Genomic DNA, 23,113 nt, shown 5'->3' with positions numbered 1-23,113 from the left:
GAGTGGAAAATTCCGCCGGTTTAGTCAGTTTTTCCGATTTATGAACGCAATTCCTGACTAAGAAACCTTTTTATGGTTTAAGGCCCCCCCCCCCCCCCCCCCCAACCCCCATGGGACCCTACAAAACTGAGGACCCAGGCTAAATTTGTTTTTTGATTCTGAAAGTTTCATGCTTTTTTCCCAGATATGCACGATAGTTATGCTAATCCGCCCGACTAGAGGGCAAGGAAGAAGCGAATATGAGCGCAGCGGCGCAGTGCGGAAGCGGGTAGTGGTGCCACTTCGATACTACATAGGTACTAAGGCCTTGTCTCGACGGCGCAACTATAGAGGGATTTAGGTGCAACTACTGCAAGTTTGTTGCACAAACCGAAGTTCCCTGTCTCGACGCACACGCATGTATTCCTGAAACTTTCAGGCGGGAATATTTGAACAACATTAATTTTTATAGGTTAAACAATGTCAACTGAGGTAACTGAACTAATACTTATGAACGGGAGGTGAATATTTTGCGTTATTTCGACCAGGTATAAAACAAAAAACAGCAACATAACACGGATATGGATGAAAAGAAAATATATTCGATACAATTTTATTTTCCTGCTGTGGTGATATGCTGTCAAGTACAGCGACTCCCTGATCTTGCATGCCTCTCCTTTGTTCAGTTGGCACGGCTGTTCTGTTGGCCGGGGAAATTTCGAGTTTGCTTTGAAGCATCACTCGAGGAGTTCCCCTGGCCAATCAGAGGAGTGGATTGCTCGGCTGATCACTGGAGGGGGAAGCAACGAGATGGTGAGGAATGAGAGTGCGTTTCGTCGGGATTTATTCGGTCTGTGTGCTCTGTGAAGTATAGAATAAAAGGTTGTGTCGTCAAATCGGGCTTTGTTCATTCTGCTCTCCCATCGACCTTAACATATGCTACGGGCGAAAATAAAAAATTGATACTGAAATGTATGCAAATATTACTAAATAATAACCGCTCAGAAATAAAACATCTGTAGTAAACTCCCGCTTCACGCGTAATCAGCATTTATCAATTCAGAACACGGAGGTAAACAACTGTTCGAGGTTCCAGGTTTCTGACCTTGAAAGTTTCACTTATAAGTGAAACATTTTTGCAACACCTCCTTCCTTCAACAGTTGAACAAAGTACCCTCAACAGTTGCGCCGTCGAGACGAGGCCTAGGGAGAGGCATCAGGCTTTAGTTCCGTCCGAAGGGGTGATGCTAATTGTGAGAGAAAGAAATGGGAAGGGAGAGAAGAAAAGGGCAGATACCGGAGAGAATGGGGTTGTTGCATGCATTTTTTAAAATTCAGTTTCTACAAGTTGGAGGTGTCCTGATTGTTAGGGTGTTTTTTTAAAATTTTCTGATGATTGGAACATGGAGAAAAAGCGTCGAAAGTTCAGAGACGATTTGAAACGGGGTTCCTTCCCGCGCCTCTAAATCACGTGACTCTGACGTCACAACGCACGGCCACGGGTTTTTTTCTATCTAAACTGCGAGCTAATATGAGTTTTTACTTTTAAAAAATCAGGAAAAATCGAGTTATCCGACTAAACTCACTTTTTAATCTTGATGGATACCTAAAGATAAGATGAATCGTTTACGGACTAGGTTTTTGGCTCTTCATAACGATGTCTGGGTCGAAAAGTGAGTTAAAAACCGCCCCTTCCCCGTTATCTTCACTGGGCAAAGGAGCCGTTCGGCGGTGAGCGGAGGGTGGTGCACAGCAGCCGGCCCTGCTCGGGTTTTTCCGGCAGCGCCCGCTCATCATCGTAGCCAATCGGAGCTCGAGATGAACTTAACCTCCACTAGATTAACACGCGGTCAATCAACGAACTACACCTCTAGAATGGGTGACCAGTGTTAGAGACCCGGAACGTTTTGAAGTTGATATAGGTTAGGTTTACTTGGGCTCACACAGCAGGCTGCCATCTAAACCCATGTCAGACGCTGCCCACATTTTGCCGAATATTGTTGAATAAAGTGATAGCAATGAAAAGATTGCTGAACAATCGCACCTCAAAAGGTTTTCTTTACTCACAAAGTAGGAACTTTGAAAGAAAACCTCAAAAAAATGAAAGTTTACAAAGGTTGAAATTTTCACAAGTAATCCTTATGGGCAAGACGCAGCAGAAATGGAGATTGAGGTTAGCTATACTTGGGCTCCCACCCCCCTCCTGCCTTCAAAAACCGGCCCATTCGCGTTACGCAGGTTTGCTATCTCGCGGCCATTCTAGAGGTGTAGTTCGTTGCGGTCAATATGTGGGTAATGGTGGCGAGGAGAGACACCCAAACGTTGTGACGCGTAGTTTGACCAATTGTACAGCAGCCAATGAAAATCGTTTATTTTCAACTTGAATTTGGTGGAACTTTGACGGGCTTTTTCGGGCTTTAGGACTCGATTTTTGACTTGTTGAACGTTACCATCGTTTTTATCGCGAAAAGTTCTATGACTACATATTTTTTATTCTCAAATCCCTTAGTCATGCAACAACCCCATTGCCAGGCATGAATATTCAGATCCCCACTCTCTTCGCTAACCGGCCGAATTTGTAAAGGCTCGCGCGGGAATTTTGAAATGCGCAGAAATCGGAACTTTCATCGGCGCGTGCATAGTTTTTCCGCAAATAATAGTCGCAGAAAGAAACTGATTGTACGTGACTGCTCAGCATACAGGGTGTATCAAAAGTCCGTCCCACCCCTGCTAACTTTTGAACGAATTGAGCTAGGGTAATGAAACTTTGGGAATGTTCCTATCTCAAAGGGGACCATCTTTTGGGGGGGGGGGTGTCAAAATTTTGGTCCCCCCTCAGGGGGGGGCGCGCGGGGCCCCCAACTTTTTATTTTCAAATGGCAACCCCTATCTTGTGATACATCATTCGAAAGAGCATAAAAAACTAAGAATTTTGGCGCAAACCGCAGATCAATATCTTAATTTTTGACCGAGTTATGATAGGTCAAAGGTCAAATTTGACCTATTTTCCAAAAATCCTAACTCCGGTTCAAATTATCGTAAAGAAAAATATAAAACGGGAAAATTTACCAAATTGTGTCCGCTTTTAAGTAAAAATTGCAGAAATCACTTCGCTGTAATTTTAAGGGGGGGGGCTCGGACCCCCAAATACGTCAATTCAAAGGTCATTCAATTTTCCCGCGAAAAAAGGCAATTTCCACTAGATTTGCCTCCACATTATCTCAGTAAGAGCAAAATTAGTTCAACATTACGTTGGCAAGTCCCCAAATTTCGGGAAAAGTTTAAAAAAAAAAACGAAATTTAAGGTGATTAAATTATATTTGACCGTTTAAATTTCGTTTTTTTTAACTTTTCCCGAAATTTGGGGACTTGTCAACGTAATGTTGAACTAATTTTGACCTTACTGAGATAATGTGGAGGCAAATCTAGGGGAAATTGCCTTTTTTCGCGGGAAAATTGAATGACCTTTGAATTGACGTATTTGGGGGTCCGAGCCCCCCCTTAAAATTACAGCGAAGTGATTTCTGCAATTTTTACTTAAAAGCAGACACAATTTGGTAAATTTTCCCGTTTTATATTTTTCTTTACGATAATTTGAACCGGAGTAAGGATTTTTGGAAAATAGGTCAAATTTGACCTTTGACCTATCATAACTCGGTCAAAAATTAAGATATTGATCTGCGGTTTGCGCCAAAATTCTTAGTTTTAGTGTATTTTCCGAAGGAAATACACTATTGCATTCTCCCATGATGTCGGACCCAGACCTGAGACATTGCGAAGAGCACCGATCACGGGTCGTAGATCACGAAAATATATGCTATTCAAATTCATGTGTATATATATATGTATATATATATATGTATATATATATATATGTATGTATATATGTATGTATGTATGTATGGTTGGTTGGTTTATGTATGTATGTATGTATGTATGTATGTATGTATGTATGTATGTATGTATGTACGTATGTATGTATTTCCGCCTTTTGAAGATTTTTCGATTTTTGAGTGGTTATATCTTTCTTACGTTGAAAGATATTTTGACCAAATTTTTTGCATTTTGTAGAGACTCATTAGGACTACTATTCTGCGAAAAAAAATTGAAATTTGAGGCAATAGATTTTGAGGGGTGGGGCTCGAAAGTTATGCTCTTTCGAATGATGTATCACAAGATAGGGGTTGCCATTTGAAAAGAAAGTTGGGGGCCCCGCGCGCCCCCCCTGAGGGGGGACCAAAATTTTGACCCCCCCAAAAGATGGTCCCCTTTGAGATAGGAACATTCCCAAAGTTTCATTACCCTAGCTCAATTCGTTCAAAAGTTAGCAGGGGTGAGACGGACTTTTGGTGCACCCTGTATGATAATCCTTGTAGTGACGTTAGGAAAATTTCGCAAGTTTGGCTTATGTCTAAACAAATCGCCCAGATGCATAAAAAAACATGGGGAAAAACGACAGCTTTCGGCGAAGCGCCACGTGGTAGCGGTTTTCTGAACTACAGTAGTAGGGTTCCACCTTAAATTGAAAACCAATTCTAGGACCAGGGGTGGAAAGTAAAATGGATTGAAGCCATTTATGTGTTTTTTGATTAGCTTCAACAGCAATGCATTTTCCCTTACCTAAAATTGTATCAGAAGACTAGAATTTGTACATACCTGTTGTTTTGGACGTACTCATACCAAAAGGAACTAGGTATGTGCAGATAAATGAAATCAAAAGGAACCAAGGACGTATGTAAATCGGGGGTGCAGAAAATGTCCTATTACGTAAAATGTGGCAAGAGGGAAAATTTTGGAGGGTCATCGGTCGAAAGTCAAAGAAAAAGAGGGAAAAAGGTCATCTTTTTTTAAATTGGTGGGCAATTTTGTGAAAAACAGATTAAAAAAAAATGTGGAAAGCCCGCGGGTGGGTGCATGAAAATAGGGAAGCTTGGAAGATTCTGCACCCTTGATGTAAATAGTTCCTCCTGATTTAATACACAGTTCCTTGGAGCAACATGACATCAGTTTTATTATATGAAAATTTGTTTCTTACAAATTGAATACGCTCGTGCAAAAACCGCAATGGTCCATTTATTTAAATTTTGAAATTTTGGGGTTAAAATACTCTCGGAGGTTAGACACACTCATTAATGTGAGGGAAATGTTTGTTCCTTAGGTTTGAACCCCTTTTCAAGAGGGGCCATGGTCCAAATCATGCGAAAACTGCTTCCTTATGCGACTCATAACACTGTACAACAAACCAAAATGAAAAAATGTTTCCTCAAGGAGATATGGTTATTTTGAGGCGCTGAATCCGAATATGACCTCCGTTTCATTCCGTCACCCTCCAATTTTCCGAAAAAGCCGATTTTACTCGGAAAAATGGCAATTTTTGGTGTTTTTACGACTGCTACCTCCTGCAAAAGGTAGGTAGAATTTTTCTCAGTCACGAGATACAGTTTTACTGATGTCTTATTAACGGCTGATTGTGAGTCCGAAAATGACCTTAATTTTTCCCGTTCACCTCTCAGTTTTCCGGAAAAGCGACTTTTTCCCGGGAAAATGAGCTTTGACGTATGTTTGTCAGGCATGCACTTTATTTTCATAAATTTTCCCGGAAACGTGGTACTGTGTTACATATGTATTTTGAGCTGTTGAATCCGAATATGACCTCGGTTTTTTCTATGACCCTCTAGTTTTCCGGTTTAGCCGATTTTTTCAAGCCTAAAATTGTGTATTATAAAAGCTTTCCAAGACTCACAGTGTATTAAATGTACATTTTCAAAATGTCTCCGATGTGTGATACATCGATTCTTTCGTATTTTGAACTGTTGAATTCAAATGTGATCACAGATTTTTCCGATATCCCATCCTTTTCCCGGAAAACTCGCTTCTCCCAAGAAAACGCTCTTTTCAAGTATTTTTGCGATGATTTTCTTGTTCTCAGGTGTTTCAGAAATTTCCGAGATCCTCTTAAGGTCACTCTTGCTGTATTAAGAGGCACTGAACTCGAATTTGACCCTCACTCATCTTTGACAACCTCCTGTTGCCTGGAAGGTCGGATTTTTCCGGGCCAAAGATTTTCCGGACTGTTCCCACTTCCAGAGATATTCAAAACATTTTCCGCATGTGTGGTACATCGATTCTCATGTAATTTAAGCTGAAAAACCCAACTATGACTTTAGAAATTTGTTATCGACCACCATTTTACCGGAAAAAAGGGGTGAAAATGAAAGATGACAGGAATGGAATCTACATCTCGCACCGTGCGGGCGCATTTGACGCCGTAGACTACTCGGCCATAGCCCATCATACGAAGCCCGATGCAAAACTTGTGTTCATAAGTAGAGATGATGCGCAGGCTACTCAGCCACTTCGCAACCTCCTCGGCCACTGCGCAACCTTCTGCGCAGAGCGGGAGCAGTTGCAGTGCATTCTGTTAATTCGCTCACTTTTATAACGTATTTGTAAGAAAACCTGGGTCCTATATCCAAAATCTGATTAAAGCGGGCTCATCTAGGGCCTATCACCTGCGATTACCGCAAAAATCATGAAAATCGGCCCAGTGGTAAGCTCAAGGGTCATTCCACGCCTAGGTAGTCCGGGGGGTATTTTTTTCCCCCCCCTCCAAATGACCCAACAATATTTATTTTTGGACTCCTTAATACTCCTAGTTTTTGGAAATATCTGGGGTTACATCTGTTTTGTTTTTTTTCTCGCAATTTTCACGTGTTTTGTAACCCCGTTGGTTAGCTTCATCCTACTGTAAAAAGAGTGACAGTTTGGTAGCAATATTTTCTGGTGTTCCCGCCAAAACCAAGTTTCAATTTATGTTTGCAGTTGTCAAGAAACTGATTCAATGTGCTCCTGCAAAGTTTCAATTTTTAAAAGTAATTACTGTGTATTATATGTAACTTTTAAAACTTAGTGTACTGACTGTCACACCCGTTACGCAAAACATGGGTTTTTTAATGTAACTATTTTAATTCATGTTATTTTGAGATGCTAATTTTTTCCGTACGTCTTCAAGTCAATTACAGCTTTGGAGTATTTTTTCCAAATTTTTATTTTAACAATTGATAGACAAAACTGCGTAACGGGTGTGACACGTTACGGGTGTGACCAATGAGAAGACGCTTCAATTATGCAGATGTCGCCTCACTTCTCACCATTTTTTCTATGGTTATCACAAGAAATACACTCATATGCACAATTAGAGGTATGTATACATCTAATAAAAGAGAGATAGCCAACTTTTTTGCCATATTTCAGTATTTAAAGTGAATACACCTATCTCAAAAGGACTTCAAATAGAACTCGTTGAACTCTCTCCGATTGGATTGAAATATTTTCACTTTACTTTAGGCCTAGACCTACCTTACCAGGATTTTTTTTTGGTTAATTTGGATCATGCGAGGTCCAGGACCGCGGGGACGAGAGGGGAATCCTGGGCTACCCGAAGAAAAGCCCTGGGACGGTAGGTCTGGGCCACCCTGTAGAAAAATGTAGTTTTGGCATGTTCTACATTAAAATGTGTCAAATTGCTGATTGATTTACTGCTTAGGATTGCCTACAATAAGAGTATGAAAAGAAAAGTAAGTTTTTTAACTTTTAATTTCTCTCAGAAATGATGGACCTAAGAGAGACAATCTGTCACACCCGTTACGTCACACCCGTAACGCAAACGGTAGGTCTGGGCCGCCACCTTGTAGAAAAATGTAGTTTTGGCATGTTCTACATTAAAATGCGTCAAATTGCTGATTGATTTACTGCTTAGGATTGCCTGCAATAAGAGTATGAGAAGAAAAGTAAATTTTTTAACTTTTAAACTCTCTCAGAAATGATGGACCTCAGAGAGACAATCTGTCACACCCGTTACGCAAACTCTCCCATTTTTCAAGGAAAGAAAAAAAGATAATCGAAAACGGATCATCGGCAGATGAAGCAAAAACCCTTGGCTTCATCATATAATTTAATCAGATTTTTAAATTCATAAAATTCGCTGAGTTTCCACTTTACACTCACTGAGGAAAAACTCACTTCCAAAATCGGTCACGCCCGTTACGCAGCCTTTTAATTTTTTCCTGAGGAATGGAACAAAGTAAAAACAATTTCTGATAAACTAAAGTGATCTATAAAAAAAGTTCTTTCTGCCACTGCAGATAATTTTTTAATTAAACCCCAAGAAAGAGTTAAAATTCTTGTTTAAAGTTAAATTGTTGTCACACCCGTTACAATGGAATGACCCTCAAACGAACTATGACAAGAAATATAAATTTACATTGTTTAAATGAAGAATTGAATTTGAAGAATTCGTAATTTTATCACATGATATATAAAAAAAAAAAAAACCTGGGCCATATTTTGAAAATCTTAATAGAGCGGGCTCATCTAGAGACAATTGCCTGTCGATTGCCGCAAAAATAATGAAAATCGGCTTGATAGAACGCTGGAACTAAGCGTTAACAGTTCAGCAAAATAAGGAGGTCTCGGAGCTTATAGTATAGAAACCAAGGTCATATTCGGATACAGCAGCTCAAAATACATAAGTAACACACTGCCACGTGTTCGGGAAATTTATAAAAATAAATTGCATGCCTGACAAATATTTGTCAAATTTGCTCATTTTCCCAGGAAAAAGTCGCTTTGCCGGAAAACTGAGAGGTGAACGGGAAAAATTAAGGTCATTTTCGGACTCACAATCGGCAGTTAAGAAGACATCAGTAAAATTGTATCTTGTGACTGAGAAAAATTCTACCTACATTTAGCGGGCGGTAAGAGTCGAAAAATCACCAAAAATTCTCAAAAATGGCCATTTTCCCGAGAAAAATCGGCTTTTTCGGAAAATTGGAGGGTGATGGAAAAAAACGGAGGTCATACTCGGATTCAGCGCCTCAAAATACGCTAGTATGACCTAATCTCCTCCAGGAAGAATACTTAAACACATGCGTTTTCGATACTTTAAAACCGTCCAGACACAAATCATGCGAATACCACTAATGTCCAGAGTCCTTTCTTTTTAATTCCTCCATCCCACACAGAAGAGGAGCTGGAAACTGTTAGGGATCCTTTTCTACAATCCACTCCTGTAATAATTAAGTTCTAAGCATTTTTTGATCCTGCGTTTAAAAGGCTTCTAAAGTTTTTGGCAGTTCTCTCAAAATTAGAGAAGATGGACATCAGCGATTTTCGCATGAGCCGATTCAATAGTGCCAAAAACTTATGTCATAACAAATAGGTAGGTAATTACTGAGAAACACGTCGCAGCAATGATTTCTCTTTACATGCCCATGCAGCAGCTTTCCCTCTCTGATGAACTCCCACCTTACCCGCCCATCATGGAGCTTTCCCAAACCTGTCCTGCTCCACTTACTGGCTAAAAGGTAAGCAACGCACAGTCTTTTCTAATCAATGTCTTTGCCTTTACGACACCTCCTAGTAGACCAGCAGTGTGGACAAAAACAAAAAGGAGACAAATAGTGAACTAATTTCAACTATTAGGACAAGTCTGGGGAGGGGGCATACATTAGAGTGACCTTTCTGGTCTGGAAATTTACTCTCCAAAAAGAAGCAAAAACAGCAATTTTAAAAATCTAACCTGTAGGAAATAATAATTCTCTAGATCGAGCTCTGATTCACTTGGCTGATCATCACTTTCACTGTCTTCACTACTCGACATCATTGGACATTGGGTATTATTTATGTTTTGCCCAGATCGAAGCTGTGATAAGGCATGACGATGCAACCTACGCTGTTCTGCAGCATGTTCTCCTAGAGAAAATCGCTGTGCATGGGAGTGTGTCCAAGACATTCCAAGAGTGGATCCACCCTATAATGGCAAATAAGAGGTAAATCTGACTTTAATGAAGTTGATGAGAGTTCGAGAAAAGTGCTAGAAAAATTCAACATCAAGTATAAAAAGTTTAATATCATTTCTTGAGATAAAAGCTGGTAGGCCAGGTGGTTCACACCTTCATATCTAAAAACAGTCGAAGACTGTGATTAATCACATGAGAAGTAAAGCACATAAAGGAGGATCAAAACTAGAGCAGGGACGAGAAGGGCAGTGGACGTCCCTCCTCCTTGAGTTCCAGGTGAACCCTAAAATGGAGCCCTCTAAAAATTAGTACTGGAAACGGTTGAAGACAGAGGCAACTCTTAAACACTACATAATGAGGCATAAGAGGAATATATTTCATCATACTCCAAAGGAGAGTTTCTTTTTCAAGCTACCATAAAGTATGGAATCATTCATGAGAAACTTAGATGACCCTTAATATGTTTCTAATCTCATACATGATTTTGTTCTTTAATTGTCCTTGAAATGGATTGGAATAGACAAGGTACGAATTAAAACATTTTAATATAATTCCTCTTCAAAATTTCTTGTACAGCACAATTTTTGCGTCAAAAAATTACTGACATTAACTCCCCTCCAAGATATTAAGATTTTTAATTAATCTTGGTTAAGAAAAATTAGAATTTCCTGCTCACTTGAAAGACCAGAGTCTAACTGAATCAAACCCCTACTAAAACCATTTTGGTAGACTTCTCGATACGCAAAGTTCTTATCCCACTTTGTGTTGTTCAAAGTGTAATAACTGAGTTGAAGCGCCAAGGTTGAGGTGGTCATAACAATGTCATACCACAAAAACTGTCACAGTGACGTCTAGTGAACGATTTAACTCCAGTGGATTATGGTGGTTTGTCAAGCAGGGAGTTCAAGTCAATGCATTGAAAAACGTTAGTGTCTTGGTTGGAATTCGCTTCCAGTCCTGTTTGTTGTATAAATCTTTATTAAAGTTAGATTCGCATCTTGTCAAGAGATCAATTACCGGGAAAACAACATAAAATTGGCTTTAAGGGCAAATTCTGGATTAGTATACAGCCTTGGTTTTCATACAACATTTTGGCCCATACAGTCAGGCGGTTGAACCAGAAACTTTATTGATTCCTACACAAGTATTTTTTTTTCTTATTCTAAGGAAAAATAAAATTTAAACCTCATCAGATATTACAATATTGACGCAAATACTCATTTACAGTTGGGAGGATCAGACAGATGTCAGTGTACACTGTACAGGTGTCATAAAGATGTATGTTCAGTCATTCAATAATGAGAGGAAACTTCACAGCAAGTATTGAATGAAATAAATTCTTACCTGGGAGGGTACACAAGTGAACCCTTGTGTCCTTGGAAAATAAAAGACAGAGACACTATCAAATGAAATTGATTTCTTTTTTTTCTTTACTTCTGGCTCCTCATTGAAGTTAACTTTTTTAGGCTGCTTCAAGTTGCTATGAAAACGCTTCAAAGAATGTTTACTAGATGATGGTATAGAAAAGAGAGCTGCAACATCAGATCGATCACTTTTTCCGAAATCCATCGGCGAGAGAAACATCTGGGCTGAACTTGACTGTATATCCTCTAAAGTTGAAACAGGCTTTGAAATTTGATGGTAGTTGTAATCACTCCAATCACACTCATTTTGGTTGACTGCTACCGGATTTAATTCTTCTGAGGAGAGAGAGTCAGTTCGTAAAACTCTATCATCAGCCAATTCCGATCCAAGCCCCGAGTCACTTCCATCAGATCTGTCGGGCAAACCATCCACAACATCTGACAAAACTTTCATTTGATTGTTTCCTAATTTATATAAGTTCGACTCAGATTCAGCAAGATTCTTCACATTGATAACATTAGAAGTTGCATTTATTTTTTTATCTGCTCTAGTATCACAATTTGAGTCATGTACAACCTCCATTTCTGCAACTCCAGCGACTAAATTGCCATTGATGTTACTACAGGCTTTACTGGCTTCTAGTATATTGGTTACTGTATGGGCTTCAGCCAGGAGGTGTACAGTATTATCTGTAGAACTAAAACGGTCTAAGACACTTGAGCTACTTTCAGAGGCTATTTTAGCAGGATCGACTGAGGATTTTGGCTTCACATTATTCATATCCTCGTTTATAACTTCATTGTCAGCTTTGGTTATACTTTCACACTTTTTATTGCTTCCAGAAAGAGCCGCAGAGACGCAGTCCAGTTGCGACTTCATTGCAGCTTGCTCACATGTGAGGTCAGAGCGTGCTTTGAATTTTGGAATTGTCATACTTTCTTCTATGATAGGATTTCTATCAAATAGATTACAGTCACCAATGGCAGTTGAGCAAGCTGCAGTCACTTCCACAACCCCAACACCTCCAGAGTCTTCGAAAATTTGATTGAGAATTTTAGGGTTCTCCGATTCACAGGAAATTTGTGAGACAAACTCACTGCTTTGGTTCAAGTTTACATTATAGATAGTACAGAGAATGCTGCGTTCATGGCTCTTCTCTGCCTCAGCTTCTATTTGGTCGACCATATTGATACTTGATAACGGACAAGAACAATCAACTTTATTAGTTACTTCCAAGAGTAAAGGATTGGTTTTGGTGTCACTTGATGGAACTGTTGAAACCTCAAGAGTTGGGTTCTTCAAGGTCTCAACATGCTGTTGAGACTCAATGCTGTTATTTTCCATAGATGAGAGAATTTAAACGAATTAGATTGGTAGATAACTATATGAATTATTGAGGTTTTATGCAGCTTTCTTTCATAGCAATTGTCACTGTCCTATGCTTATTTCCAAAGCTTGTACTTCTCAATTTCTGCATGATACCAATAAACGTCGAAAAAGGACCTGCAACAAAAAAGAGACTAGGTACATATAATTGAAAAATACAATGTTTCATTTTTCTGATGCTACAACATACACGAGGTTCTTCATTTTCCTTAGGCATAATGACAATAATTCAGATAGAACATGATTGTGGGGACAAAGTAACTGCTTCAAATTTTGATAATCATTGATGAAAAAAAAAAAAAACTTACAAGAACAATCTTACTGTCTTCCTCATGGATGGATGATAGATATACATATTTTGAAAGATACGGAATAACTTGTGCAAGATATACAGAGTGACCCAAAAGTCGTAGGACATACTTAAAACTTTTGAAAGATTTGAAGTGGAAACGTAAAATTGGCAGTGCTCCTACGGCAAAACAGGTAAACTACTTTGTGGCCATCCTCCCTATTGTTGAGATCTCCCCTCAGAAAGAGGAGAACACCAGAATATTTTAAGAAAAACCGTACAATTTTGAATTCTTTCTCTAATAATCAAGTATTGTTTGATATTGACCTATGATTCATAATAATATTTATGTACGTTTATTTATTAATTCGTCCACGGGTGATTACAAAACGATAGAGAAAAACAATTGGAGCTTCCACATCGTATGTTGAGACAAACTTCAATGGAGATGTAGCATGTGTAAGGAATTTGCGATTTGACTACTGATTCTTGTGTAAAAGTTCGCAAGAAACACGATAGTGCCACTGGTTTTCTCTGAAATCAACTCCCAAGCTCAAAAAAAGCTCTTAAGTTGAGGCCAAAATGGAGGGGATATCCCACGCTATCCTGAGCATCCACCTCGACATCAAGACAAACTCTCCATGCAAAGATAGGGAGCAAATACATTGACAGGCCTGCCACTTTGTTTGGGGACTCTAAAACTGAAAACACGGCATCACTGCTAATGTATTTGCTCCCTATCTTTGCATAGAGTGTTTGTCTTGATGCAGAGGTGGACTCAGGATAGCGTGGGATATCCTCTCCATTTTGGCCTCAACTTGAGAGCTTTTTTTGAGCTTGGGAGTTGATTTCAGAAAAAAACCAGTGGTACCATCGTGTTTCTCGCAAACTTTTACATGAGAATCAACAGTCAAATCGCAAATTCCTCACATACCTATGCAACATCTCCATTTCTGATTAGCTTTGAATTAGCACCACTCAACAGGTTAATACACGCAGTCAGATGGTACCACTGGGGAATGGTGACAAAGACAATACTTTCATGTTTGTCTCAACATATGCAGCGCCAGCTCTACACTAGTACACTTGCCTTGAGCTCAGCTTGCGTGGCAAGTAGATAGGTAGATAGATAGATACATGCGTAGACAGATAGATGGATAGATATACATTTATTTCAAAAATTCAAATTTACAAAGTACCTACAAAGAAAAACAGCTCCATATGCCTGAAGAACACTTGTGTGGCATATTAACAGTGGTACTACCAGACCACGTATCTCCTTCGCCAAGTTAAAAAATCTCCGCTCCTAATTTTTTTTTTTTTTTTTTTTTTTTGAAGGAGAACAAATCAATATAATTTCTTGAAATTTTCAGAGAAAAAAACAGAGAAGTTTTCGAGATATAACTTCGAATAGTTTTTCATTTAAAAAATAGCATCGCAAAACCAAGTCAATATGTAACAAAACAAAATACAGGGTATCCCAATAGTCCCTTCCACCCCCTCTAAAATTTTACCTAATTAATATATTTTGAAACGAAACTTTGGGGATGTTCATAGATCAATGATAGCTACTTTCGGGGCCCCCCAAAATTTTCGCCCCCCCCCCCATTAGGAGTTGGGGGGCCACCCCAACTTTTCTTTTCAAATGGCTACCCCCCCCCCCCCACCTTTGTGACACATCAATCAAAAGAAGATTAAAAAAAAAATTGGCGCAAACTACGAGTCAAAAGTTTGATTTTCGACAAAATGGCGACCGGTCAAGGTTCAAAATAACGAAAATTTGACAACTCCATTTATGATGACGGGCTAGGAGGAAAATTTGTATCCGGGCGTTTATTGGGACAAGAGAAATGGTTCTGGCATTAGTTTTCCGGAAAATTCTGTCCTTTGCAAAACGGCGGCGGTCAAAATGGCGACCTAGAGCGGTAAGAGAATACTTAGGCTGTTTATCGGTGGATTTGTATGCAACTTGTTGTTCGGGGGGTATTTGGGTAAGAGAAAAACGAATCTTTCATTGGATTCTTGAAATTCTGAATAAGTTTAACATGGTGCCGGGAAAATGACAGAAACTTTGTATAACGGACGTTTACGGTTGGATTCGAATGAAACTCGGGGTCCTGTTGATTTCTGGTTCGACAAAAATGACCTCGCATTGCATTTTTGAATTGATATGGACTTTCAAAACGGCGGCCGAGTTTCATGCGAATCCAACCGTAAGCGTCCGTAATACCAAGTTTCCGCCATTTTCTCGGCACCACTTTGAACTTATTCGGACAGGGTTGTTAGCCAAATTATTTTTTTCCATTCCCTGACTTTCCAATATTTTTCCCTGACTTTTACGAATGCATCTGATGCAGTCTGTTAAAGTGAAAGTGAGAGCTATTTCCGACTATTTTAATTTTCAGCAGTTAGTTAGCGTGCGAATACAGAAAACTGCTTGGTTATGGTGTGTTTCGAAAAATATTTTTGATAATTTAGATTGGACCTTGAGGTTCCAGAGAAAAGGTTTTTCAACGACAACCACCAATGGAGGATTAAGGTGCAGAAGGGGCACTTCTCAGAATCAGTGATTCAGAATTTCCTTTGGCATTCCATTCCTTTCAAGGGTAACCAATGCTTGTGGACTAAAGGGTCATTCCACTGTTCCGGATGTGACAACAATTTACCTTTAGACAAGAATTTAGACACTTTCTTGGGGTTTAATTAAAAATAATCGGTACTGACAGAAAGAACTTTTTTCATACCTACATCATTACAATTTATCAGAAATTTTTTTAGTTTGTTCCATTCCTCAGAAAAAATTATAAGGGTGCATAACAGATTCTGATTCCGATTAAATAATTTCAAAATTTTGACATAAATCTTGATTTCTGAAGTACGAACCCCCCTTTAAACCCCCTCCCCCCTGTAACGAAGAATTTCATTCTCCGTTTTAAGTTTTTCCCCTTCTTTTGTAGACCAAAATAGCGACAAATGTGTCACGGCTTGGCGACACCGCGCCACGACGCCCGGTGACGGTACATCAGCTGTTTGAATAATGAAAAGAAATGGAATACTGTTTCTCCTTTTTTTCTCTCTCGAAGACAACTGCGAAATCAGGGTTTTCCGTAGATTTACCCAAAACGAAAAATTGTAAAAAATTCTAAACTACTATAAACGTCTGTAGGAAATTTTTTTACGTCCATTTCTGTAAATTTTATATTTTAATTAATTTTTCTTGTAACAAAAATATTGCAATGAATGTCGAGATCGTCTTCCAATAGCTTTAAATCAATCTGATAGCCCTCTAAGCCAAACATTGTTCATCACCCTCTCCTTTCCGGAGGGTCACCACTTCTCTCATCCTTTCTAACTCTTTCTCGACTCGAGGTGCACGTTAGTGAGTAGCATCTCGTCGAGCACTCTGTCCATTTCACTTTCCTCTCTTCTCTTCTTCTGTGCTGAGGTGCACGTTAGTGAGTAGCATCTCGCCCAGCTTCACTAGTTCACTCCTCCTCTCCTCTTAAATGTATCCTAAAATTTCAAGCCTTGAGGTGCACGTTAGTGAGTGGCATTTCGGCTAACTTATTATTGTCAACATTATTTTGAGTGTAGGTTGAGTAGGATCCTCACAAATTTAGCTAATAAAAGGACATTCTTTTTGTAAATTTGAGACACAAGAGTTTGATCATTCTTCCCCTCTTTCAAACTCATTTTTTAAATTGGCGCCCGAATCCAGGATCCCGGCGAGCTCATTCCGGCAACTACAGTAACGTTGGCTTATCTTATACCAGAGGACGTATGTGCCTCTGAAGAAACGGGATTTGCCTCGTTACAAAGTGGCAGCCCGCGAACTGGGACTTCTTTTGAACCTTATCTAAATTTGTACCCCTGAATGTCTTGTTAGCTGAACTTGTGAGTCTGGCATACGCGAATGTGTCATTACGAGAGATTTTAATTTTGAATTTTCTACGAATTTTGAAACTTAATGTTTGAAACCATTGAAACTGTGAATTTTTTAAAGTTTTGAAACCAATCATTTTTGATACCAACTCTGTACTTTTTGGAAAATATGATTTATTTTTTTAAACCCGCAGGAGCTTTGAAGCACGCCCTAGAAAATGTTTACAGAAGGTTGTAAATTTTATCCTTAAATTTTAAATTCTTTCGAACTACTTCGTTAAATGTAATGGTGGTAATGTTTTCCACTTATTTTCTTAAGATGATTACTTTTTATGCGTTTTATCACTTGAAATTTGGAACAGTGTTGGGTCAATTTTTAATGTATGATGATTTAAGTAGGTTTCATTGATTTGTGTTTTGGACAAGCAATATTTCTTTTTTTGTGACGCCTGGTGTGAATTTGGAATTGACGGTTTTGTGATGTCAATGCACCAACGGCTAGATTGTAGAATTGCTGATCCACTTTAGTTATGAACCTGACATTTTATGAATGACCAGCATATTTTTTCTTGACAACCTGTTTCCGTATTCTTGAAATTTCGCTACATTATAGCCTTAAAGTGAAGCTTTGACCCGCGTATATCTATTGCGCGCCCTGAAGATGTAGTTCTGCACATAGTTGGTTTTAAAGTAGGGTTTAGGGTTTACCTACAGTCGTGGAATGTTGTCTTGATAAATAATAAGAATATGTAAGATCACTTGAGGAATCTTAAATGAACCTGGCAAATCTTTTAATTTGAGATGGGAGTTACTCAGTGTCAGTGGTGGTAGTCTGACAAAGTAAATACGTAGAATTCTTCCAGTTGTAATTTCCAGTGTCTCAACTCAGTTTTGTAGTTTGGGAGTCCGATTTTTTGTGTGGAATTAAGAATTGGCCACCATATGAATTGCTAGGTTCATGGATTTGACTAGCCAAGAAGGTGTTTTGACCAATCTCCCGTATTTGAGGACTCTGCAAACAAGTTTTCGAGTTGAGCTATTGTTTGGTTGCTGTGAAAATTCTCGCAAAATCTCAATCAAAGATATTGTTGTCTACATGGGACGTTATGATGCTCTCAGTCATTTGATAATTGGAACGATTCATTATCGGACACATGGAAGACAAAAAACCAACAGTAAAACTATTGCAGTAAGGGTCACGTCTAGTTTATGTATTTATGGTCAGCTCAACTAAAACAATTTTTTTTCCCTTGTTCGTTGGCCGTAGGGAAACTTCTTGTTGGTTTCTACTTGAATTAATGGCCAGTTTTGTATTTTCCTGCTTGTGTCTATTACATTTTCTACCGATGTTTCCGTTGTTAATCCTCTGTAAATTTTCAGTCTAACATAATAATTCATGTCAATGTCATGTGTCTTCCTTTTGTAACTAATCTGTAAAATCATGCAGAAATTTTCCTCTATTTTTTCTCATAGAATCTTTTTCGTAATTTTGTTCAGGATGAAGTAACTTAGTGAATTGTCTTGGGGATTTCGCCCTAAAAGCTGAAAGTAGCGTATCTCAAATTTTTGTGTATACCTTTCATAAAATGTATATTTTAAGCTCCGAGACAGCAGTCTCCTCATCTCCGAAAAGGAGGAGATTTGTAACGAAGAATTTCATTCTCCGTTTTAAGTTTTTCCCCTTCTTTTGTAGACCAAAATAGCGACAAATGTGTCACGGCTTGGCGACACCGCGCCACGACGCCCGGTGACGGTACATCAGCTGTTTGAATAATGAAAAGAAATGGAATACTGTTTCTCCTTTTTTTCTCTCTCGAAGACAACTGCGAAATCAGGGTTTTCCGTAGATTTACCCAAAACGAAAAATTGTAAAAAATTCTAAACTACTATAAACGTCTGTAGGAAATTTTTTTACGTCCATTTCTGTAAATTTTATATTTTAATTAATTTTTCTTGTAACAAAAATATTGCAATGAATGTCGAGATCGTCTTCCAATAGCTTTAAATCAATCTGATAGCCCTCTAAGCCAAACATTGTTCATCACCCTCTCCTTTCCGGAGGGTCACCACTTCTCTCATCCTTTCTAACTCTTTCTCGACTCGAGGTGCACGTTAGTGAGCAGCATCTCGTCGAGCACTCTGTCCATTTCACTTTCCTCTTTTCTCTTCTTCTGTGCTGAGGTGCACGTTACTGAGTAGCATCTCGCCCAGCTTCACTAGTTCACTCCTCCTCTCCTCTTAAATGTATCCTAAAATTTCAAGCCTTGAGGTGCACGTTAGTGAGTGGCATTTCGGCTAACTTATTATTGTCAACATTATTTTGAGTGTAGGTTGAGTAGGATCCTCACAAATTTAGCTAATAAAAGGACATTCTTTTTGTAAATTTGAGACACAAGAGTTTGATCATTCTTCCCCTCTTTCAAACTCATTTTTTAAATTGGCGCCCGAATCCAGGATCCCGGCGAGCTCATTCCGGCAACTACAGTAACGTTGGCTTATCTTATACCAGAAGACGTATGTGCCTCTGAAGAAACGGGATTTGCCTCGTTACACCCCCCCCCCCCCCAAGGCCCAAGGGGAGAGCCTGGGGGACTCAAAGATCAAAATTTGGATACCTTAGGGTCGATTTCTTATTCGATCCCACGGTCCTGGACTTCGTACGACTGTGATCTTAGCATCATCATTGACTCCGTATACTCCCAAAACAGTGACTCTCCATTGTTCATATCATTAAAAAATTTTAAGTGGGAGCATAATATACAGATAAAGATTTGACCTAGTTTCTACAAATGAAAAAACAGCAAAAAAAGAGAGAAATAGTTTTTCCAATAAGAAGAAAAACAGCAAGAAGATACTGGTTTTTTAAATACATAAATCCTTTGGTCGGCACCACACCTCTCCCCCCCCCCCCCCCCCCAGCGCCCTTACAGATAGACATACTTCAAATATACCAACATCATTCGAAATAGATTACTGTATGCAAAGAGAAGAAGTGAAGTTTTTAAATTTTTACCTTGTGCATTTACTTCAAAAAGTTTGAATTTTCTAGGTTTAGCTTATTATGCTTAGTAATTACATTAAAGGGTACATTTCACTTTGAGTAATGAAGCCTCCGAAACAAAACTACCACCGATCTTTCTGACCATCCCCTGAGGCTGTAAATCTCCTCAATGTAATATAGAATAGATAATATGTTATTCGTACCTAATTTATCAATGGTGAAACTGCAAAAGTGCAGAGCTCAATTTTTTACAGCTTTGAGACAGCAAAACTGAGAGTGGAGATGTTTGTTGCTTACCATTAAAACATTTTACTGGAAAAAATCGTGAGGTTACCCAAAAACGTACTTTATTAATTTCCCGCTTATCTCAAGGCTAGTTTCTGAAACACATTTTGTGCCGGCTACATAATTAGACTAACTGCATAAAAAATCAATGTTTGTAGATTAGTTAAAAGTTACATGTCATCTGTGCCAGGAGCACCATTTCAAACAGCAGGCCCGGACAAAAGGTATCAAGGGTTATATTTTTCCTCTTTCACTGACCTGGTGACCTTCCAGTGTAGTCTGGTAAGTAACGGAGTTAGCATATTCTGGTAAAATTATCGGGACTTCTCCGCCCTTCTCTCCTCTCTTGTAGTGCTGAACGGTTTCCTCCAGTCCGTATCTAAATCACAGGGCTGCAGACTGATTGTTGAAATTGACGGACAAAGCGATAGTCAAAGAGGACATAAGGAATGTGGAGTAATCCTAATGATTGGAACCGGTAGTTGTCTGAGACCATGGGGAAAATTGATTAGCTGAGTAAGAACAGGGTCTCTCGCAGGTTGCCGTTAGTAAGTTTATTACATACCTTCTTTGTCCATTGCAATCACCCGCTTCCACCAATAAGATTTCTCAATATCTTTTTGGTCATCTTTGTCTGCCCTTTGTCTACCAATTTCAACTATCAGCCTGCCTAGGAAAGTGGCAAAGTGCCCAACCTACCGCTCCCTCCCCTCCCCCTTGAATGAAATGCCTCTTAACAATGTGAAAGCTCCTTGATCAATTGGATTGCATTTTGCAAAAAGGAAACACTAGCATTGCAATGGTGCTAAGATTGTGCAACTTCATCTTTCGCGATAAAAATGGGGGAAATCGTGAAAAACTATGAAGTTTAGATGGTAATTTTAGTCTTCTTACAGTTTTTAGCGAGTAAAATAGAAACTATTAATGGACAATCAGGTTTTTCCTCCAAGACAAAAGAAGTTGCACAATCTTGCTTAGAATTGAAATCTGCAGTCTCTGCTGACTAGCAGTAAAATTTTGTGTGTTAGACGTTGGTTAGAAGAGTGGCTGCCTTTTTGGTCCCTAAGCCCTCCATGAAGCGATCTGTCCATACTCTCACTATACAGGTACTCAAGCTTCAGCTAAGTTATGTAATTAACAGTGTTACCGTTCTGCGTAATTGGAGGGTTGCTGCATAGTGGCTGCGTAATGCTGCATAATTGGAAGAATCCTCCGTAATTGCAGTTTTTAAAAAATTTTACTTTATTATGGCGATTTTTAGGTTAGGTACGTCATGCCAATCTTGATAAACGGTCGAAGAGAAGATAGTTTTTTACCTAGAAGCAATGCTGCAAACTTTGCTACTAAATTCCCACCTTACATAGGTAACAAAAATAGTTCAGAATTTCAAAATGAGCATGAGATTGTTCGCAATTTGACTTACACTGCGTAATTTGAACATTTTTGCGTAGTTTCTGCGTATTATGACAATTTTTCCTGCGTAATGGCGTGCGTAATTGGGAAATTTTTCTGCATAATGTTGCGTACTTTGCCGTCAGGGTTGCGTACGCAGAACAGAACACTGGTAATTTAGTCACGGCCTGTGTTCTTCTAGAAGGAAGTAGTACTATAATGAAGCTAAGATAGGGGAATGGTGAGAAAAAAAGACGAAAGCGGAGAGGAGAAATAAAATGAAATAAAATGAGATAGGTCGACTAGTCAGAATCAAAGCCTGAAATGGAACAAAGCACTGCTTCACACTGATGTAACTAAGGGAATCATAGAAACTTGTATTCTTAAAATTTAGTAGCAAGGACCTTTTTCAGATGTAGGAAGTAAGTTAGGAGGTACCACAATCAAGGGCAGGATGAGGATATGATTGATTGGCAGTTGTGGCAGGAGGCTAAGTATGTGGACGAGTCCCTAGTTTCATCAATGCCATTGGTTTCTTAACACTAGGAGCTCTCTACTGAGATCCACTAGAATGGAATAAAGTCATAACAGGAAGATCTAATTCACATAACCCTCAAAATGCTTAGCTACCAGGGATTGATACTGACAGTCAAGTTCAATGCATTGATTACAAACTGCGCGATACCCTAGGGTAGGGTACTCTGTTGTTTCCGAAATCCTACCTCATCAACATGGAAAAAGGGCTTGATATGAATACTTACTAACCACAGAACTTGAAGGGTAAGCAGTTGATACGATGAATGCCAAGTGAACAAAAGATGGCCTCAGCAAAGTAAAGAATCACTTCTCACGGTAATTACACAGCAACGCATTCTACACATGTTGCAGGGCGGATAAATTGGCAAGGCGTCGCCTAAAATAATTGCAGTAGGTAGACAGGTAGACAGACACAAGTGGACACAAGACCTGCACACAAGACACAAGACCAAACTAAAGGGCAGTGTTCCGATATTAAATCCCTAGCGGGGAAGAAAAAAAATCCCTAGATTTCGCTAAAAATCCTAAATCCCAGATTTGCTCAAATATCCCCAAAAAATCCCTAAATTTTGCAAAAAACCGCCATTTATAACGTAAAATCATGACGTCATTCGATGTATCGATTTGCAATATTTAAATCTGATTGGCTCGTTTGAATTTTGCCGCTCTCTGAAAGCAGTGCTAATCCAGACCAATAAAATGAAAGAATATTAGTTGAGTTCTTCTTATTGTTTTTTTACTGTTGAATGCAGTTGAATGTCAAGTACATCGAGTGAAGCAATCGTTTTAATTTTCGGCTTATTTACGGGGAAAATAGTGTTGCCAAAAAGGCCTCTAAAATATAGATGAAAAAATATTTTCGATTGTCGAAGCTAAAATTGAGGTTAAAAAGTCGATTTTTGCGTACTTTACCTCATCAAAACAAATCCCTAGATTTCCTGAAAAATCCCTAGATCCCTAGAAATTCCGGAAAATCCCTAGATCTAGGGATAAATCCCTAGACATCGGATCACTGCTAAAGGGACTCTAGACCATCCAAACTCATAGAGAAAAAAAAGGAGGTGTTTGCATTTCGGGCATCTTGGAATTTTTCATAGAGTATCTATAGCTTTGATGACGTCATTGGGTACAGCGACGTTTTTATCCTGTCGATTTTCTTGGAAATGGTGTAATTTAAGGGAAAAAGTCATTCTATAA

The 23,113-nt window shown here is 39.0% G+C and overlaps 1 protein-coding gene across 2 annotated transcripts in view; it reads right to left on the bottom strand.

Moving 5' to 3' along the window:
- Axud1 (AXIN1 up-regulated 1) overlaps nucleotides 1-22,378 on the bottom strand; it is a 36,353-nt gene extending 13,975 nt beyond the window's left edge. Inside the window, exons 1-3 of one of the 2 annotated variants that reach the window (XM_019057711.2) lie at nucleotides 22,141-22,378; nucleotides 11,124-12,647; nucleotides 9,560-9,790 (exon numbers count right to left, since the gene is read on the bottom strand). In XM_019057711.2, the coding sequence (XP_018913256.2) occupies nucleotides 9,560-9,790; nucleotides 11,124-12,488 (1,596 nt within the window). In that variant the 5' untranslated portion in view covers nucleotides 12,489-12,647; nucleotides 22,141-22,378. The remainder of the gene's footprint in view (nucleotides 1-9,559; nucleotides 9,791-11,123; nucleotides 12,648-22,140) is intronic. The other variant, XM_019057710.2, reaches the window with a different exon arrangement.
- Nucleotides 22,379-23,113: the final 735 nt, after the last annotated feature.

Source organism: Bemisia tabaci, chromosome 1 (genome assembly GCF_918797505.1).
Source record: "Bemisia tabaci chromosome 1, PGI_BMITA_v3".
NCBI classification, from domain to species: domain Eukaryota; kingdom Metazoa; phylum Arthropoda; class Insecta; order Hemiptera; family Aleyrodidae; genus Bemisia; species Bemisia tabaci.
The sequence above is the reverse complement of the archived record's forward strand: the minus strand, read 5'-3'. Positions and strand labels throughout refer to the sequence as shown.